We start from the raw sequence: 20362 nt of genomic DNA, 5'->3' as shown, positions 1-20362 counted from the left end.
AACCACCTGTGATATCCTAGCTTGCTAGTTTCTAGTTATTTTGTTTTTGGATTTGTTCATTTGTTTTTGCATTTGTTATTTTGTTTCTCGGATTTGTTAGTGTTTTCTAATTTGTTCATTTGTTTTATGATTTGTTAATGTGTTTTGCACTTTTTGGCCACCATAGATCAGTGATTGGTTGTTGACAGCAGTAGTGATGAGTGATTGGTTGTTGACAGCAGTAGTGATCAGTGATTGGTTGTTGAGAAGAGTAGTGACCAATAATTGATCATTGGGAACATTATTGATGAGTGATTGTTTTTTGTTAAAAGTATTGATTGGTAAGAGCTGTGATCAGTATTGGTCAATGAGAAAAGTATTGTTTAGTGATTGGTTATTGGGAACATCAGTTTTCAGTAGCCTTATTCAGTCTGGCTTTAAACACTGCTTTTATATATGAGAGAGAGAGAGAGAGAGAGAGAGAGAGAGAGAGAGAGAGATGTCTTCCTGATTTAATTAAAAGGCAGCAAAAAACAAGTCCAGTGTTTAATATATGATTCAATTTATTATATGATATAATAACTATAAAAAATTCTGTGTCGGGTCTTTCAACAATAAGCTCAGTTGGGATTAGAATATAAAATGAACAGAACAATTACTGTATTTTTAGCAGGTGCACTGATACACAAGACAAATATTGAGATGCAATCAGTAGTACACATGTCAAGAAGTTTACTATGGTTATGAAAATGCCTCTGATTTTAATACAAATGTCAAAATTTGATAGCTTCACACTACCATGTTATTGATTATTCTTTTATAACATCATGTACCAGTGTGATTTATTCCATATTATTAGGCATCTATAAAACGTGTGATCTTACTATTCTCTAAAGCCAGGTGTTCAAAGGTAAGCTGATCGGATTTTGGTCATATTGGATCAAATCTTGAAAATGGGTTGTTCAAAAGGGAAAGAAGGAATCTAAAATCAGATTAGATCACGGAATCCAATCCTAGTTTTAATCTGGATCAAACCTTCAGTTTGTGTTATTCAAAACTTGTCAGTAGGATTTGGATAACTTTAATCCAAAAAATCAGGATTATCTTGATCCCAACAGGGGGTAGGATTTCAAGGTGGATTCCAGGAGGAAAATGTAGTAAAACTTGGTCAAATAATACATTTGTATCATTTAGTGTATATACTTTTATTTATATTTTGCACTTGACTTGTGTAACCGTTGTAACAGTGATAAAGTAGATATATTAGACATAGGTAGACATAATGTCTAACAATTGCATCCCTTATTACATGTCCAGTCAGTCCCTCATTCTGACAGTATGCCAGAGGTTGGTCTGGTTCTTCAACAGGCTCATGAACTACTTCTAAAACGAGAGACTGAAAGAGCAGAAGCACAGATACTCCTGGCAGAGGAACAAATCAAGCCGATCAAACTGCAGCAAACCAAAGCAAAACTTCATATCCACCTCCTAAAAGCAGAGCTTGAAAATGCTGGTCTCTCCTCCTCAGATGAAAAAGAACCCTGAACATTCTTTATTTTGTTAACTATTGGACATTTAGCCATTTTATTTTTTTTAAGACGTTTTCAAAATATCCACAATGTATTTGTTAATGTATATTTGTTTTTTTTATTTTTTGTGACTCAGATGAGGGGTCATAAAATAAATTATGAAAAAAAAAAACTCTTACAGTGACCCCATGTTGGCTCTTCTACCTGTTCTTTACATAGCTGGTAGCCCAAGTTGTGATATGTTGTCCCATTTAGAGCCCAAGTCATCCGGATTTGGTAATCTTGAAAACTGTGTATCTGGATCAGGGTGATCCAGTCCAATGTTGCTTTAAAAAAAACGGCATAAAAGTAAGACGGATTACCTGATCCTGAATAGAAAAAAAATAGGATTTCCAAATCCGGATCATTTTAATCCAGATTAAACTTTTTGAACAACTGGCCCCTAAAGATAATTCTGAGGAAAAGTGAATTCTGAGGTGAAAAATACAAGGTTATGCTGCTTGTCCTTGCTCAGCATCCACCTGAGCTGAAGTGGTTCTTTTTAGTGGATCCTTAAGTGACATCAGTTCCTGAAGTTTCACAAAGGTCTCACAATCTGGAGGGAAGCTGTTCCTCTGAAAAACAAAAATGACAACATGAATAAAAAAAAGAAATCAAGGAATCAGACAAATGTGTAAATGTATGCTATATGCAAAAAAATATTGGGACGCCTGTCTTTTCCAGTCATATGTGCTTCTTTTTTAAACTGTTACCACAAAGATAGGATGTCTCTGGACGTGGTTGCATTGAATTTTCCCTCCATTTGAACCAGGAAACCCAAACCTGTTCCAGCATGACAATACCCCTGTGAGCTCCATGGAGATTTTTTTTACATGCGGTCTGCTATTGAACTCTGACCTCAACTCACCTAAAATCTAGTGTACCATTTTTCCAGAAGAGTGGAGTTTATTCTAACAGCAAATGGGAACTATATGTGGAATGTGATTTTTAAAAGGCACATAAATCTTTTGATCAGGTGTCCACAAACCTTTTTCCATATAGTGTACATCTTTATATAATTCATAATTACTGTTAGAACCTCACATTAAGAGAAATATGCTGGAGGCCTCTTGTCCCTTACATGCCACAGATTGCAGGAACATCTGAAGTGACTGCTGTGTCAGTTCATTGCCTGTATAAATGGGAAGCAATTACGTTACTGTTAACACACACAGAAATGTAACGATGGACGGTTAATGACTGACCGGACAAGTTCAGAGAGAGAAGTGTTGTGTTGCCTGGATAAATCACTTTCCCTGCAATGGTCTGTATTTCAGGATCCAGCAAAGGGCTTTGCGTCTCAACCACTTCATCTGTCTTACACACAAAAACGCAACAAACATGAACAGGTATATGGGTGTTCCTAATAAGGGGATCAGTACACATTTTGCAGACCCTTTTGGTGAACAAAACAATCTGCACGAATGCCATTAATTGCAATGACATTCAAATTATGAATTTAAAAAAGTTAATTTCTAGACAATCGTTTTCCAGTGTCCTACCTCTTGTTCTTTCACTGAAGGTTGCTTGTCCTTTCCATCTGATTTTGCACCTTTACCTTGCAACAGCTTGGTATCTGAAGCTGAAATTAACAGCAAAAATTACTTACTAACTACTTACTTAGTAACTAATTACTTACTTAGATTCAGTAAAAAAATATATCAAATTCTTTATAGCAGAAATCTTCACTTTTTTTCTTTTCCCCTTTGGTGTCCTCTTTTCTTCCTGTCATTGTCATGGTCTGATTTGTTAGTGGCTTCTCATCTTTTTTGGTGTCGTCCTACAAAACAAGCAAAACATTCATATTTTCATGTGTCCTTCTTCTAAACATGTTCTTTCTCTACATTTTTAATCTGATGCTATACACAAAGCACCATTTCTAGGCATAGGCAAACTAGCTGCCTCGCCCTCGCCCATTTAAACGATTTACCTGTTTTCCAGCTGAAGTTTGATATACTGTATATTTTCATACTTGAATTGAAGTAATTTCGCAATGAAATGAGAATCTCACTAGGGTCCCAAAAAGACTAGAAACAGCGCTGTGTACACCCACTCCTGAAAGACCTCTCAACAATCCTTCAGATGTGTGTGTATTAAAAAAGTATACAAACCACAAAAACCCTAAATTTTTACATATAAATGAAGAAGTAAACACAGTGAACATGTACAATCCAGTGTTAATGAACAACAGTTCATGAACTTCACATATAATCTTTTTGAATGCTCCCTGCGAATCCCGATACCATGGAAATTATTAAATGATTGAATAATTAAAAAATCCACAAAAAAAAAAAAATCAATTCATGCAAAATAATAACTGTCCATCTTAAGTGACATTGTCGCTTTACCTCTTTCTCACAGTACACTGATACACTGTCTATCGGCTGAATGGAAATGTAATGTTTAAAACGGTATAAAACATTTAATTATTTTATCACTGCAGGTCTGTTATAAGATTAGTCAGGAAGCTGTTGGGTTTCAGTGTGTGGAGTATTGTGACTGTGTTTAGTTGTTACAAATCTTTTATAGTAAAACACGTATAATATTTAGACATAGCAGGCTAGATTATACAGTGGAACCTCGGGTTACGAATTTAATTCGTACCGGGGCTTTATTCGTAACCTGAAAAGTTCGTATCCCGATACAAATTTCCCCATAATAATGAACAGAAACTTCGGTAATTCGTTCTGGACAACCAAAAATATTACTTAAATAAAAATAAAGCCAATATTAACTAATATTATTTACTTTTAACATGTTATATTAAAATTATACCACATAAAAACATACAAAAGAGGAAAAGATCTTTACCGGGTACTTTCCCTTTGAGAAGACTCGCTGCAGGAGACGACGTTCGTAGAAGGGGGAGGAGGGAGAGTTATTGTTTGGAAGGAGAATCTTATTATATTATATTATTTATATATTATTATATATTATATTATAGAATATTAAAGACAGTGTTATTAACACGACGCTGAGACAATTGTTGCATTAGAGGAAAATGAGAGCTGTTTCTTTAAGGCTACTATCAGTTGGTATTGAAGTCCAGAGTGAAATTCATTATGGGTATTGTACTTCGGAAAAGACTGTAACCCTGCTAATCTATCTTCATAAAAACAAGTAAAGTGGTTATGCATCGGCTAATGTTGTCCATCTCATCATTCCACGAGCATCAACTAACGAGTTGTTACGCTGCTGCCGGGAAAAGTTCAAGCGGATAAGTAACACGATGCTCTCGCTAGGGACACAGGACGCTAACTGATGTGACGAGCTGCGTGGATAGAGCAAAAACAACCAACTTGACTGCATTTTTTTGGTGCGTGACGTTCGTATCCCGATATATTGTTCGTAACCAGGGGCAAAAATTTTGATGAACTGCGATTCGTAACCTGAATTATACGTATGCCGGGGCGTTCGTAACCCGAGGTTCCACTGTATATATAAAAAAACTTATGAAAAAACACATTTTTAAAGCACTGAATGTGTATTTATATATACACAGTGGGGCAAAAAAGTATTTAGTCAGCCACTGATTGTGCAAGTTCTCCCACTTAAAAAGATGAGAGAGACCTGTAATTTTCATCATAGGTACACTTCAACTATGAGAGACAAAATAAGAAAAAAAAAAAACCACTGTCTGTGGAAAATAAGTATTTGGTCAATAACAAAAGTTCATCTCAATACTTTGGTATATAATCTTTGATGGCAATGACAGAGATCAAACGTTTTCTGTAAGTAATTTTGTTTCTGTTGTCCTTTGACAGCTCTTTGGTCTTGGCCATAGTGGAGTTTGATGTCTGACTGTTTAAGGTTGTGGACAGGTGTCTTTTATACTGATAACGAGTTTAAACAGGTGCCATTAATACAGGTAACAAGTGAAGGACAGAGGACCCTCTTAAAGAAGTTGTTACAGGTCTGTGAGAGACAGAAATCTTGCTTTTTTGTAGGTGACCAAATACTTATTTTACACCATAATTTGCAAATGAATTCTTTAGAAATCAATGTGATTTTCTGCATTTTTTTTTTTTCATTTTGTCTTTCATAGTTGAAGTGTACCTATGATGAAAATTACAGGCCTCTCTCATCTTTTTAAGTGGGAGAACTTACACAATCGGTGGCTGACTAAATACTTATTTGTCCCACTGTATGTAAATATATATGATCTATTAACCACAGTATGGGTAATCTGACAAGACAAAAAAAAAATGCAAAAAACACTAGAACAAATACAAAACTGGTGAAAAAAAAGAATATAAAATAAAAAAAATAGAGATTTAAGTAAGGCAGCTCAGCAAATATGACATAACGAGAGAGAGAGAGAGAGAGAGAGAGAGAGAGAGAGAGAGGAGGAACATAAAATAAAGGAAAGAAAGAAAAAAAAAGGAAAGATTTGATTCAGATTTGATTTAGAGATTGGTAGCGAAGTAGGGTCAAGAAAAAAAATGAGATGAATATATAATGATGAGGCATTAGAAACTAAAAACAGCATGTCTTTTCTCACCAGTTGTTCTTTCTTTTTCAACTCCCTCCTCCTCTCGACTATTTCTTCATGTGTCAGAGCAAAGGGGCCAAACACCTAAAGAAATCAATAGACATGTTAGCATTGACTTATTAATAGCTATGAAGACTAAAGGAAGAAAATCTACCTGTTTTTTTACACAAGGTGTGCATAGAAATTTTTGGTGACCAGGATTTACATAGAGAAATAAAATACCTTACATTTAGGAGAGAAACCACACCCACACCTGGGTTTCCATTTTATTTCTAGTGAACTCTCTCTGTTGTTTAGATGAGAGACAAGCAGTCTGGACTCCAAACTATTATCTATTTAATCTGTCCAACAATAAAGGATTTGTTTGTAGACACCTGAACATAAGACTCATATGTGCTTTTTGAACATTACGAGTTCCCATTTGCTGTTATTATAACCTCCAATCTTCTGGGAAGATGTTTCACTAGATTTAAGAATGTGTTTGTGGAGATTTGTGCTAATTCAGCCACAAGGGTGTTAAAGTCAGGTACTAATGTAGGTTAGGTGATGAGTGCAGTCAGCATTCACATTCATCCCAAAAGGTGTTCAATAGGGTTGAGGACAGACAACCCTAGATCGTCTAGATCTTCCACTTTATGTAAAACATATCTTCATGGAACTGCCTTTGTGCCATGCTGGAAGCTGCATGGAGGTTTGGGTCTCCTGGTTCAAGGGAAAGGAAACTTCATTTTATCGCATCCAAAGACTTGTTCAATCGTGTGCTTTCGACTTTGGGGTATGAGTTTGGGGGGAAAAAACACATGGCTGGAAATGCCAGGTGTCCCACATAGTGTACTTGTTGTTCAAGTTGGTAATTGTCAATTTTTTTTTACCAGCCATAGATCATCTTTATTACTTTTTCAGAGAATAAAAACCAACCAAACACAAAACCACAAACAACAAAAGCTTCCTGTCAGGCAGTTTGTACATTGAATTATTTAAACAATAATTCTGTTCTTAATAGTGTACAATTGTAATTAATAAATCAATTAATAAATAATTTGAAGGTGCACCTGAGCCAACTGGGCTGCTCCTGCGTCACCGATGTGATTGTTAGCCAGGGAAAGATACAGCAAAGTTCGATTGAGACGCAATCCCTGTAAAATAAACAATAAAATACAGGATGACAGCTGACACTTGGCGATTAGGCGGCTAGACAAGAGGCTGGATGAAAAGCTGACGAAAAAAGTGTCAATTACAAATAAAAAAACAAATAAGAACAGATTATAATAGATTCTATTAGTATTTAAACGTATGTACATGTCGGCACCTGTGCGAGATAAGTAGCGCCAACGTTGCCGACGGCGTTGAAGGCCAAGTTGAGTGACAGGAGGCTCTTGCAGAGAGCTAAGCTTATCAGACGTGCTCCGTCTTCTCCTATGTGATTGTTTCGCAATGATAGGTGTGCTATCCTGGCAGATAAGACAAAAAAATTATACTAAACACAACAAGAAACAATAGTATTTACACCATGCGCTATTGTTTATTGGCTGACTGAGGCTTTTTCCGTGATTGTAATTGAACCAGATTCAGTGATTCAGGCTGTAAATGCATTTTGGTGCATGTTTTTCATGCATTACGGTTTTCCTGGAGATTTCAAATGAAAGCAAATTGTGTTTTTGTGCAAAATTCTACAGGAAAAAAACACAAAAGTTCATGAAAAAGCTTAATAACTGTTTTGAACGTTTTGTTTGCTGATAATTTCTCATGATGTTCAGTCTTGTGAATGGACATCATGAGAAATGATGGGGTTCGGAACTCACGGCTCGGAAACATTCACGGGTTCTCATTTGGAACATAACTTAGAGCAGGTTGCGGATTATCCTAAATCTCTGAATGTTCAGGAACGTTAGGAGTAACATTTTAAACTATGTATTCCGAACATTCTTAGACCCCCCCGAGTTCCAGGGGGACCACTGTATAGCTTTCTGCATCTCTATCACATGACTAAAGCCAGTGAGGGTAAATTGTTTACAAAAAATCTTCTGGAACTGAAGAAGACCTTGAAATGATTAGGCTTTGCTAAGCTTTTTCAATTCCAGAACCAATTGTATAATATTAGTATAATAGTAATCATTAGTTCAAGTAAAATGCAACATATCCATTGATAAAAAAAAACACAAAATTAGAATCTGTGGTGAATATGTATTTGCAACAAATAACTCTTTCATAGATCTCGTACTGTTTCTCATTACCGTTTGTAAAGATTGTACAATGTAAATCTTGTATTTTGTTGTTTCTACAGTGGCTGTCAAAAATGTTGGAAACACATAGTCTTTTATGGTTTTGAGCCCTTCCATGATAGATTACAATCCAGCCGACTGTTTGCTCTCTAAATAATGCTTTCAGAGCTTTGTGGGTTTTTTTTGTCATGTTGTATGATAAAGTTGGTTTCAATTAGCTGCAGTCCAGATGGATTTGCGTGGTGTTAAAGTATGGAATGGTTGCCATGTTGGTCAGTTTTCCTTTCAGCCGGAATAAGTCTTCAACGTTCCCTGCTCCAAAACAACCCCGGACCTTTAAGCTTCCACCTCCATGTTTGACTGTCGGGGTGATGCAGTCTGCAAACATCTTCTCTCCTGTTCTCTATCTTACATACGTTCTTCTGTTAGAGCTAAAAATGTCATATTTAGACTCATCAGTCCACAGAATTTTTTTTCCAGTCATTCCCTGTCCAAATCTAGTGTATTTTTGTCTTTGACCTAACTTGCTGCATACATGCAAGTGTTTCAAATCCATAAAAAGACTAAATGTTTCCAACTTTTATGCATAGTGAAATAGAAAAATCATGCAAAGAGTGGTCTCTGCATATGTGGTCGTGGTGTGCAATTGTGCCATTCTGTCTATATTCCTCGCTGCACATATTCTCTCTAATTCCTTTTAATTCAGATTTCTCTTCTGTTCCTGTTTAGCTTTTAAATGACTATACTAAAAACTTTTTTTCGGCTTCTCCCATCAGGGGTCGCCACAGCGGATCCTCCGCATGTTTGATTTGGCACGTTATACTAAACCAGGAAAAAGATTCAGTCAAAAAAAATAAAAAATTCAGAAATAAACAAAATAATTCAGGGAAATTATTATTATAAATATATAATATCTCTTAGTGATCTCAAATGAAACTATTTATGGCTTCACCATAAACACTAGATAATGCATTTATTTAAAGCGATAAGAACATTGTAAAATATTGCCTCACGCCTTGCTTCTACGCATATGCTATGATCACAAAAATGGCGTAAAAAAAAGTAATTCACACTGGTAAGAGCTTCCCAAATCATTATGGAGCCACGTCCCACTTTAATATTAAACTGTATTATGTATGTACACATGAGTGTGACAGAAAAACACTTACAGACTGTCTTCCGCCATGAGAATATGGTAACTGTTTTCTGGAATAGGGGTTCCTTCCAAAAAAACTGTCCTGCCACAGAGATAGAACATATAGTATTAAGTCTTTATGTACAATCCATATATTATACACATATACTATAAGGACAAAAGTATTAGGACTTAATTTTTTCAGTCATATGTGCTTCTTCCCCGAACTGTTACCACACACAGTTGTATAGGATATTGGATTGGATGGGGTAGCATCCAAATTTTTTCTGCACTTGCACCCGAGGCCTCCTCATCCTACATCAGTGTGTGAGTTTAGTAACACCCCTGGGGTGGAATGAGCACAAATCTCCAAAAGCACACTCCAAAATCTAGTGGAACATCTTTCCAGGAGAGTGAAGGTTATTAGAACAGCAAATGAGGCCTGAATGTGTAATGGGCTGTTCAAATACCACATTCGACCTCATCTTATAGTCAGGTGTCCACAGAACTTTGTCCTTATAGTGTATAACCATGTTTAGTTGATACTTAATAGTGTGTAAATGTCTGCAAATACAAATAATAAGCAGTTTAATTTAAAGCTTCATTTCAGAAGTAAATATGTCGTGAAAGATGGATTTCTGTGTGACTAAGGCAAGACAGTCTGAAACTCAAGACAGGGTTGTTAAGGATTTTATGAAGCCAAGGGTTTGTTTAGTGAAAGAGTGCAAGAATCAGCTGATTTTAACTTCCAGCAACTGAACGTATTAAAGCAGCACACAAGCAGCACCTTGCGTTTCCTCACCTGAGCTTTGAGCACATAAAAACTGTGTTCTTCATAGAAGTCAGAATGGGGTCAGTCAATCCAGTCTGCCACATCCTGTCAAATATACCACAATCTAACATAAATAAAGCGCCATCTAGCATATTTATAGTGCATTGCAATACATTTTCCAGTTCATAGATAGATAGATAGATAGATAGATAGATAGATAGATAGATAGATAGATAGATAGATGATATACCATTAGATAGATAGATAGATAGATAGATAGATAGATAGATAGATAGATAGATAGATAGATAGATAGATAGATAGATAGATAGATAGATAGATAGATAGATAGATAGATAGATAGATAGATTATATACCATTTGATAGATAGATAGATAGATAGATAGATAGATAGATAGATAGATAGATAGATAGATAGATATATAGATAGATAGATAGATAGATAGATAGATAGATAGATAGATAGATAGATAGATAGATAGATAGATGATGATATACCATTTGATAGATAGATAGATAGATAGATAGATAGATAGATAGATAGATAGATAGATAGATAGATAGATAGATAGATAGATAGATGATATACCATTTGATAGATAGATAGATAGATAGATAGATAGATAGATAGATAGATAGATAGATAGATAGATAGATAGATAGATAGATAGAGATAGATGATATACCATTTGATAGATAGATAGATAGATAGATAGATAGATAGATAGATAGATAGATAGATAGATAGATAGATAGATGATATACCATTTGATAGATAGATAGATAGATAGATAGATAGATAGATAGATAGAAGATAGATAGATAGATATATAGATAGATAGATAGATAGATAGATAGATAGATAAACCATTTGATAAATAGATAGATAGATAGATAGATAGATAGATAGATAGATAGATAGATAGATAGATAGATAGATAGATAGATAGATAGATAGATCTATGATCTATTGATTCTAGTTTATATTAAAAAAAAGAGAAAAGAGAGTCTCCTTTAAGCCTGTTTGAACTTTGACTAAAACAGTTCCTATTATTAAATCCCCAGGTAGGATTGATATTTTAATGAGACTCGATCATCTCAATACAACACCGAAATCAAAAGCAGCAACAGGTACAGAACAATCGGAATGCAGAATACACTGTATGACTATATGTTTGTGTCCACCTGACCATCACATCCACACATATGTGCTTGTTGAAAATCCCAATCCAGATTTATTCCTACTTTACTGTATTCATTGAGGTTCAGGTCAGGGCTCTCTGTAGGATGGATGCTTGAGTTCATGCTGGAACCAGTTTGGACCTCGTAATTTTATTGTAGAAACTTGTAATGTTACAGGCTTCTTACTTTGTGGCAACGATTTAGTGTAGAACATACATGGATGTATGTTCTACAAAACTTTGAGTACAACTCTAGAGCTGTATTTCACTCAGAAATATGTGCATACATGTATCATATATGTATAACTTTCCTGAAAAGTCTGTCATCAATGACAGCAAAAGTATATTAAAATATATGCTCTGTATACTGTAGTTTCCGGACTATAAAGCGTACCCATATATAAACCGCACCCACTGAATTTTACAAATATTTTTATTTTTAACATAAATAAGCCGCACCTGTCTATAAGCCGCACTGTCTACACTAATGTACTTTACACAGGCTTTAACGAAAGACACGTTACACACGGTGTAACGGGTGAAATATGTTGCGCTTCCTTTAAGAGCATAGCGGTATTTTGGGAATAGCCTGGCACTGCATTTTTCCAGTATTACTGCGTGTGTGTAAGACTGAGGATTATGTCCTTATTATTTTCTGATGCTCATTTCTAAGTTTCTTTGACTAACCCGTAACGCTGCAGCAATGAAAAATAAAAAAGAGTTAGCGCTTCACCCAGACTCAACGCGTTACAACGGCTTGTATCTAAACAGTAGCCTACCAAGAAAGTCAATGTTCACTGTCTCCCTCCTTCCTTTTACAACTATTTCTTTCGGGAGTTTATCTTTTGGCATCGTCATGCGTAAAAAAAAAAAAACACAGGTGAGGTGCGTTTTTTCGTTTCCGTTCAGAAATTTCATTGGTCTAATGTTATGGGGTTCAGTTTTTTGGCTTAAAGTTTGTGAAACCGGGAAAAACCCAGAAAAAATTCATAAATTAGCTTCGTTGTTTAAGCCGCGGGGTTCAAAACATGGGAAAAAAGTAGCGGCTTATAGTCCGAAAAATACGGTAATCACCTTTTATGCTCTGCAAGTTTTCTCAGACAGTGTCCTCATTAGTCAGAAACTTTTAGCATCCACATACAACTACTTACTCTAGACTCTGTAGATTGCTGAGGGATGGTAAGGCTTTACTCAGGATTTGTGCCATCTTCTCATCCACCTTCCATCCTAGACGTAACACACATTACAGCAGTTGTGTTTATAAGATTCCCCTGAAAGCGTGGCTTTACAATATTCTGTATATTTGCAGGACTTCTTTGTTTGAAGACTGAAGATACAGCTGCCACCGTTTGTTCAAAGTTACAGTTAGCTTAATGTTTTGGTTTTCTATATATTAGGATTAGAAATCAACCTGGTTCATAGTGACTTATACAGAAACATTACAAGATGATTTGGCAGGACAATCATTAAATCTTTGAATGGTTTATATACACTACCAGTCAAAAGTTTGCGTTCACCTCTATCTTACAATAAACAAAATAAACAAAATAAACAAATGGACATAAAAAGTAACCAGGAAATTGTTTTGCTTAACGAAATGTTTGACTATTTGGAAGTGGCACCTTTTGTAGATATAACTAAATCACATAATGCTTAAAAAGTTGAGTATCCAAATGTGTAGCACTGGTAGTTTGCTTTGCTTTCACTGTTCGATCCAGTTCCACCCAAACCAGCGCAAGTCTAGAAATCATGATTTAAAGCCTATCATTATGTTCTTTCCTTCTAAGGAAGTTCTGACACAGCCTGGAGGTAGGTTTTTGGTCAATATTTTGCTGTAGGATAAACTTTTGACCAACTAGGTCTCTACCAGTGGGTATTGCATGGCGCTGCAAAATGCGATAAGTGATAGAACTTTTTTGGTGCAAGTCACGGACTATAGATCCACCAAAAGAGCCTCAGACCATCACGTTTCATTTTCCATGTTTGACAGTTGGTGTCACACATCAAGAAACCATCCTTTGGCCTATTTGACTGCTTACAAAAACCTTGTGTGGTGAACTAAAGATTTCAAATTTCGATTCATTGGTTCCTGAGACCTTCATCCAGTGTTCAGTAGTCTTGATGGTGTACAGAAGGAAACTACTCACTAAGAACTGGCTTTCTTCGCAAATCCTCTGGAGAGAAAAAACTACACTTTTAGTTGTAATAATGACGTCTTCATTTTCCGATTGCCTTTTCCCTCAATACACTACTTCCTGCAGTACAATATTGTCCAATTATTGCTTAAGAGGGTGTAGTAACACAGTCTGTTCTAACACTGCTTTTGTGCAGACAAATGGTTTGAAAGCGGACAACAAAATGTGGGACAGAGATAGGAATTGTTAGCATCAACTTTCAAGTCTTAATTTACTTCCATTTATGTAGAACAGTTGCTAGATGCCTTTAATTCTTCCCTTGTAACCTACATTTTCTTTTCACCTCTGACATTCACAACGGTGTTAGTAAAAATGTCCACAAAAATGGTAGGAAATTGTGTGCTTCCAATTTAATAAAGCCAGATGTCCCAATACCTTTTTCATTACCTTGTGTATATATTATCAATATACAATATACTATATATATATTAACTGTCTTACCAGATATTCGGACTCTTTTTACGCTTCGAGGCTCCTCATTCTCCATTTCTATGTGAAGGCAGGGTTTAGGTGACCAAGTTACCATACAGCTTTCCGAAAATGCCTGTTCATGGCTGCCGTCTAAACAGGGGAAAATGTGTTGACATTTTAACATACATTTTGAATATATGCTTGGCATTTCTTTTCTCAGAAGGATTTTATAAACCAAACGCATTATTGTCCTGGAGAGCTACCAAACTGCTAGAGAGCTTAATTCATAATCTTATATCACTAATCAGTAACAAAAATATGAGTGTAGAATACAAACGCATTCATTAATATACAATTACATTACCAAAAATAATTGGGACTGTGTAAAATGTAAATAAAAATAGAATGCAACGATTTTCAAATCGAATAAACCTCTATTTTATTCACAACAGAACATAGAAAACATGTTTAAACTGAGAAAATGTACCATTTGAAGGAAATAATAAGGTAATTTTGAATTTGATGGCTGCAAAAGGTCTCAAAAAAGTTGGGTCGGGGCAACAAAAGTCTGTGTCTGTATTTTTTATAATTAAACTTCTGAAGAAATATTTTGCAACTAATTAGGTTCATTGACAACAGGTCAGTAAGATGATTGGGTATAAATGGTGTAGCTTATAGATGCACAGTCTCTCAGATGTAAAAATTGGCAGAGCTTCACCAAACTGTGCAAAAAATTGTGGCACAATTTAGTAAAATTGCAAAACAGATAAAGATCTCATCATTTACAGTACATAATATGATCAACGTTTTCAAACGATCTGGAGAAAACTCTGGATTTTCGTGCTGTTCGGGGCCCTCATGTGGCATTGCATTTAAAACAGTGATGATTCTGTAATGGAAATCAATGCATGGGCTCATTAACACCTCAAGAAAACATTGTCTGTGGACACAGTTTGCTATGTCATCCACAATGCAGGTTAAATATCTATCGTGCAAAGAAGGCTTGCGTGAACACGATCCAGAAACGTCACCATCCTCTCTTGGCCAAAGCTTATTTTAAATAACAGGCAAAACTGTTTTGTGGCTATACAAATAGAAAAAGTAATATCTTTTTTTAAATCAATGCACACCACGTCCTCCAGACTAAAGAGGAGAGGAACCATCTGGCTTGTGATCAGCACTCAGTTCAAAAAGCTGTGTGGCGAAAAAGCCGTGAAATATGCAGCTTGCACATTTGAAAAGGTTCCATCAATGCTGAACGGTATATACAGGTTTTAAAGTAACAAATGCTTCCATCCAGAAAACATCTTTTTCAGAAAAGTTTGCATATTTGAGCAAGACAATACCAACTGAAACGCAAAAAACAACAAAGAACACCCAGAACTGTTAAGCAGCTATAAGGCACATATCAGGCACTTATGGGACAACATTCCTCTACCAAAACTTTAGTAACTGGTCTCCTCAACTCCCAGATGTATACAGACAGAAGATGTGATGCTACATAGCGGTAAAAAATGGTCCTGTGTCATCTTTTTTAAGACCCGTTGCAGCCATCAAATTTAAAATTAGCTTAATTTTTTCATTACAATTATATAATCACAGTTTAAACTTTTTTTTTTATTTTATTTTGAATAGAATATGGATGTACGAGATATGTAAGTCATTTTATTTACATTTTACACAGTGTCACAACTTTTTTGGAATTGGGTTACTGATGGTTCGTCTTAATATTGTAATAATATATAGTCTCAAGGAGTTTTTGAAGGCTCCTCTATCATGGAGCAGGACCATAATAACTTTCCAGTTTTGGAAGCTAATGTGTCTGCTGGTGGTTAAAAGAGACAACAGGAGGGTCAACACTAGGATTCTCATTCTCATCTGATAAGAATGCCTCATAATAATGGTCCTCCTTAACATTATCGTCCTTCTCAGACACATTCTCCTCTATGTCACTTTCACTGTCAAAAAACTGTGACAAATTCTTATTGACAAAAAACATTTGCTGAGAGGCCATTTTCAATAAAGAGAGAGCATAAAGAGAGTCTACAGAGAGTCTTCTTCTTCTTTCAGCTTCGCTCATTAGGGGTCGCCACAGCAGGTCATCCGTCTCCATACCCTTTGTCCTCTACATCTGCCTCTTTCAACCCAACTACCTGCATGTCTTCCCTCACCACATCCATAAACCTCCTCCTTGGTCTTCCTCTTTTCCTCCTTCCTGGTGGCTCTATCCTCAGCATTCTCCTACTGATATACCACGTGTCCCTCCTCAGCACATGTTCAAACCATCTCAATCTCACCTCCCTCACCTTGTCTCCAAAACGTCCTACATGCGCTGTCCCTCTAATAAACTCATTTCTAATCCTGTCCATCTTCATCACTCCCAACGAAAACCTCAACATCTTCAGCTCTGCTACCTCCAGCTCCACCTCCTGTCTTTTACTCCATGCCACTGTTTCTAATCCATACAACATCTCAGGTCTCACCACAGTCCTATAAACTTTCCCTTTCACTCTTGCAGATACTCTTCTATCACAAATCACTCCTGCTATCACTCTTCTCCACCCACTCCACCCTGCCTGCACTCTTTTCTTCACTTCTCTAACACACTCTCCATCACTTTGCATTGTTGACCCCAGGTACCTGAACTCCTCCACCTTCTCCACCTCTTCTCCCTGCAACCGCACCACTCGACTGCCCTCCCTCTCATTCACACACATGTACTCTGTCTTACACCTTTCGACCTCCACCTTTCCAGGCTCTTCTCAACCTGCTTTCTACTCTCAACACAAATCCTGTATGTGACAAAAAAAAGCCCTTCTATCTATCTATCTATCTATCTATCTATCTATCTATCTATCTATCTATCTATCTATCTATCTATCTATCTATCTAGCTAGCTAGCTAGCTTGTGAGCAGGATGATGGAAAAAAGTGTGTTAGTGTGTGTTTTTATAAAAAGCACCTGACAATCAAGACAGTACACATTACTTTTTCTGCATCAATCATCATAGGGAATTGACAGCTATTTGTTTATACCCGGTGCTCTTTCTGTAGAAGGTGATTCTGTTGTAATCAGTCTCACATCAGGGATTTCCTTCAGGCCAACTGAAGCACACAGCTCAGGGATATCCACTCGCAGATCGCCTGTGCACTGGTAGTCATCTGTGATCAACAAAACATTGTTTAACAAAATATGGCAAAGCACCACGAGTCTAAAAATGGTGCTATTGGAGAACGACAGTGGTTTTCCGCTTACCTATGTTTTGGACACGGGAGGTGTTTTGTTTATTCAGTCCTAAATGTTAGAAAACAGAGAATAATCAGCAAGGAAACAAGTCCACATTAAATACTACAAGTCAGACAATCAGTCAGAGTTACTACTGTTTTGATTGAATCTTTTTTTACAGATTTCTGAACAAACTGCATCTACATTATATGGACAAAAGTTTGTGGACACCTGACCATAAGATTCATATGTGATTTTTGACCATCCCATGTTACTTCCTATGTTTGCTGTTATAATAACCTCCACTTGTCTCAGAAGATGTTTCACCAGATTTTGGTGGGTAGTTTTGGAGATTTGTGCTCCTATTAGTGAGGTACTGATGTAAGGTATGGAGGCCTGGGGATAAGTCAGTGTTCCATTTCATCCCAAAGGTCCACATTTGCTGTAATAATAACCTCCACTCACTTGATGTCACACAAATGAGGATGGGTTCCCCTTTTGAGTCTCTCAAGGTTTCTTCCTCATAACATCTAAGGGAGTTTTTCCTTGCCACAGTCTCCACGGCTGCTCATCAGGGATAAATACACACCGTTCACCTTAACTTAATTTCTGTGAAGCTGAAGCCAGCGAAGATTCATGTGACATTTTCTTAGTTTTAATTGGAGTTTTTATAAAACTTTGAACTAAGTGGTTGTCCTACAATGTTTCTTTTTTTTTTTTTTTTGAAGATGATAACATCCAGGACTAAAGGTGATTTTTTTTGTATTAAATATGCAGAAAAGTACACATTTCATTTGAAAATTCGCTTGCATAAACAGATTTGCATTATTGAGAAAATAATATGTTGACAATTCGTTTCAAAAGTCTAGACAACTTTGCATCACACCATATGTGGTTCTTCCCGAAAGATCTTTAACAACAAAGTTTAAAGCACAATTGTACAGTAGGTCTCTGTACGCTGTAGCGTTTCCTCTCCACTGGAACTAAACCTGTTCCTGCATGACAATATTCTCATGCACAAAGACAGGGATATGGTTTGAAGGTTTTGGAGTGAAAGATCTTAAATAGTATAGAGCTCTGACCCTGACCATAGTGAACACCTTTGAGATGTTCAACCAACAAATGGTCAAGTGTCCACATACTTGTGGCCCAAAATGACCTCATACACCTGTAATGACTTGATATAAAGAATAAAAAAAATTTGAAGTCAATTAAAGCTTTAGATAATTAAATTAAACTAAAGATTATAGCTGGATAGATATGTTTAAACAAACAAAAAAAATCCAACCTGCAATTTGTGAAGTCTCTTCCTCCAAACCGGAAGTTCCTTTCTCCTTGTTCACCTTTTCCATCCGTTTCTTCATGTTTTGTTTATTTTTATTGTTTATTTTATACACGATAACCTATTCTAATCGATGCGCGGAAACTCGTATTGTTATTATTCTTGTTGTTTAGATGTATTAATGTATTTATACAATCTGTTTTGTTAATTACTGAACCATTACATTTCAAACGTACCATTGAACAGATTCAGGCGCTGCGTCTCGGTTGCCATAGTAACCATTCTGAAAAAACATAGGTGCCTGGGTTAGCGGAAATGACGTACTTCGCAAGGACAATTTTTGTGAGCTACCAAAATTATTATAACTATTATATATTTTCAACGTTTACAAGGTTAATATGCATGATTTATAATTCTGAGTGGGAACGCAGTGGTTATATGTGTAACCACCGCGAGAGGGCATACCGATGAACGCTGATTGGTTGTTGGAGAGGCGTGTCCGTTTACGTATGCGGAAGCGTTTATGAAAAAATATTTAAAATAATAAGTATAAAAAATAAATGTTTTTTAATCCTAATTTATCTTACACTGGTTTTAGTAGACTTAAAAATAATATTTTATTTTACGTCAGCGTAATCACGCTGCTTATACAAATCACATGAAAAAGCGACACGCTTTGTAATGATCTCAAACTGGAGTGATGTGTCGTTTGCAAGCGAGTCGGTTCTTTGTTTCGGCTCTTTGATTCGGATCCTGTGTGTGTTCTATGCCTCCCTTACACCACCAAAACTGCTCTGATCCATCAAAGCATGGACCCCACAAGACCTCTTTAGTGAAATGGGGATTTCATGGATTAGACTCGTTTGTCCAGCAAAACCAACTCCAGGTTAAGATCTGGAGAATTCAAGCAAATAGACTCGTCATGTTCCTCCATCCATTTATGAACAGTGTCGAGGTGCATTATCCCATTAAAAAAAACAAAACGTTTTGATGAATGGATAGACTGAGAGAACAACAACAAAGGTCCAAGCACGAAATAAATTTGGAAATATCTATTAAAAGGTGAAACGTGTGTGTATAACACACAGAAACATCTCACTCATTCCCTCTGAAACATTGCTTCTTTAGTTCTTACTTCAATTTCTTTAGCTGTCATGAGTGCAGGGGTGACAGTAAAAACACTCATGATTTGTATATAAATGCAACTAGCTATGGTGTGTATCGTAATGACTAATAAATAAGCATCATGACATCATATCATCATTGATCTCATCCCTCTCACTAGTTTATCCTGGTATTTTGGGATACAAAGGACACCAAAGGATGCCTGTATGATGCCTCGATAACGTAAACAATCAAATCAGACCTGACTCTGTGCCCTCCCAAGTGTTTATTTTTTCCCTTCCACATTTCGGACAAGCTCAATAATTCAAACACCGGTACACAAATGTAAATGCTCTATGCAATCGTTAAAATTCACTTTATTGGCAGATGTATTAATTGACTATCCATACAATTAAAATATGCTTTGACTGTATACCTTGAGTATCAAGAGTTATGACCTAGTAAAGAATTATCACATGATTCTTGGCTAAATGTAAGAGCAACAGGCAGGTATATTCACAACAATGTAGTGCTTTTTATTAAAAAACAAACAAACAAACGAACAAACGAACAAACAAAAAAAACCAAAAACAAATAAAAACCCAAATAGAATATAAAACAAAAAAAGTAAAAACCAACAGCATTTTTTTTTTTTTCATGACTTTAGAATCATAATTACAAACTTTAAACCAGAGTGGAAAAAGTTTCGACAAACTGTACACAACACAAAATGTCTGTCAGTCTGTCCATATACAACGCTTGCATGTTATTTTTG

The 20362-nt window shown here is 36.1% G+C and overlaps 1 protein-coding gene across 1 annotated transcript; it reads right to left on the bottom strand.

The window, feature by feature from the left end:
- Positions 1-573: 573 nt before the first annotated feature.
- Positions 574-18935, bottom strand: lrrc71 (leucine rich repeat containing 71). The gene is given in 16 exon segments (XM_046843721.1): positions 574-2122; positions 2592-2618; positions 2621-2679; positions 2753-2864; positions 3050-3129; positions 3237-3327; positions 6049-6123; positions 7092-7175; positions 7349-7490; positions 9431-9499; positions 10199-10273; positions 12522-12597; positions 14007-14126; positions 17012-17137; positions 17232-17270; positions 18490-18935. Coding segments are annotated over 16 exon segments (1374 nt in total). The 5' UTR covers positions 18566-18935; the 3' UTR covers positions 574-1999.
- Between the last annotated feature and the right edge of the window lie 1427 nt (positions 18936-20362).

Source organism: Silurus meridionalis, chromosome 29 (assembly GCF_014805685.1).
Source record: "Silurus meridionalis isolate SWU-2019-XX chromosome 29, ASM1480568v1, whole genome shotgun sequence".
Lineage (NCBI taxonomy): Eukaryota > Metazoa > Chordata > Actinopteri > Siluriformes > Siluridae > Silurus > Silurus meridionalis.
The sequence above is the reverse complement of the archived record's forward strand: the minus strand, read 5'-3'. Positions and strand labels throughout refer to the sequence as shown.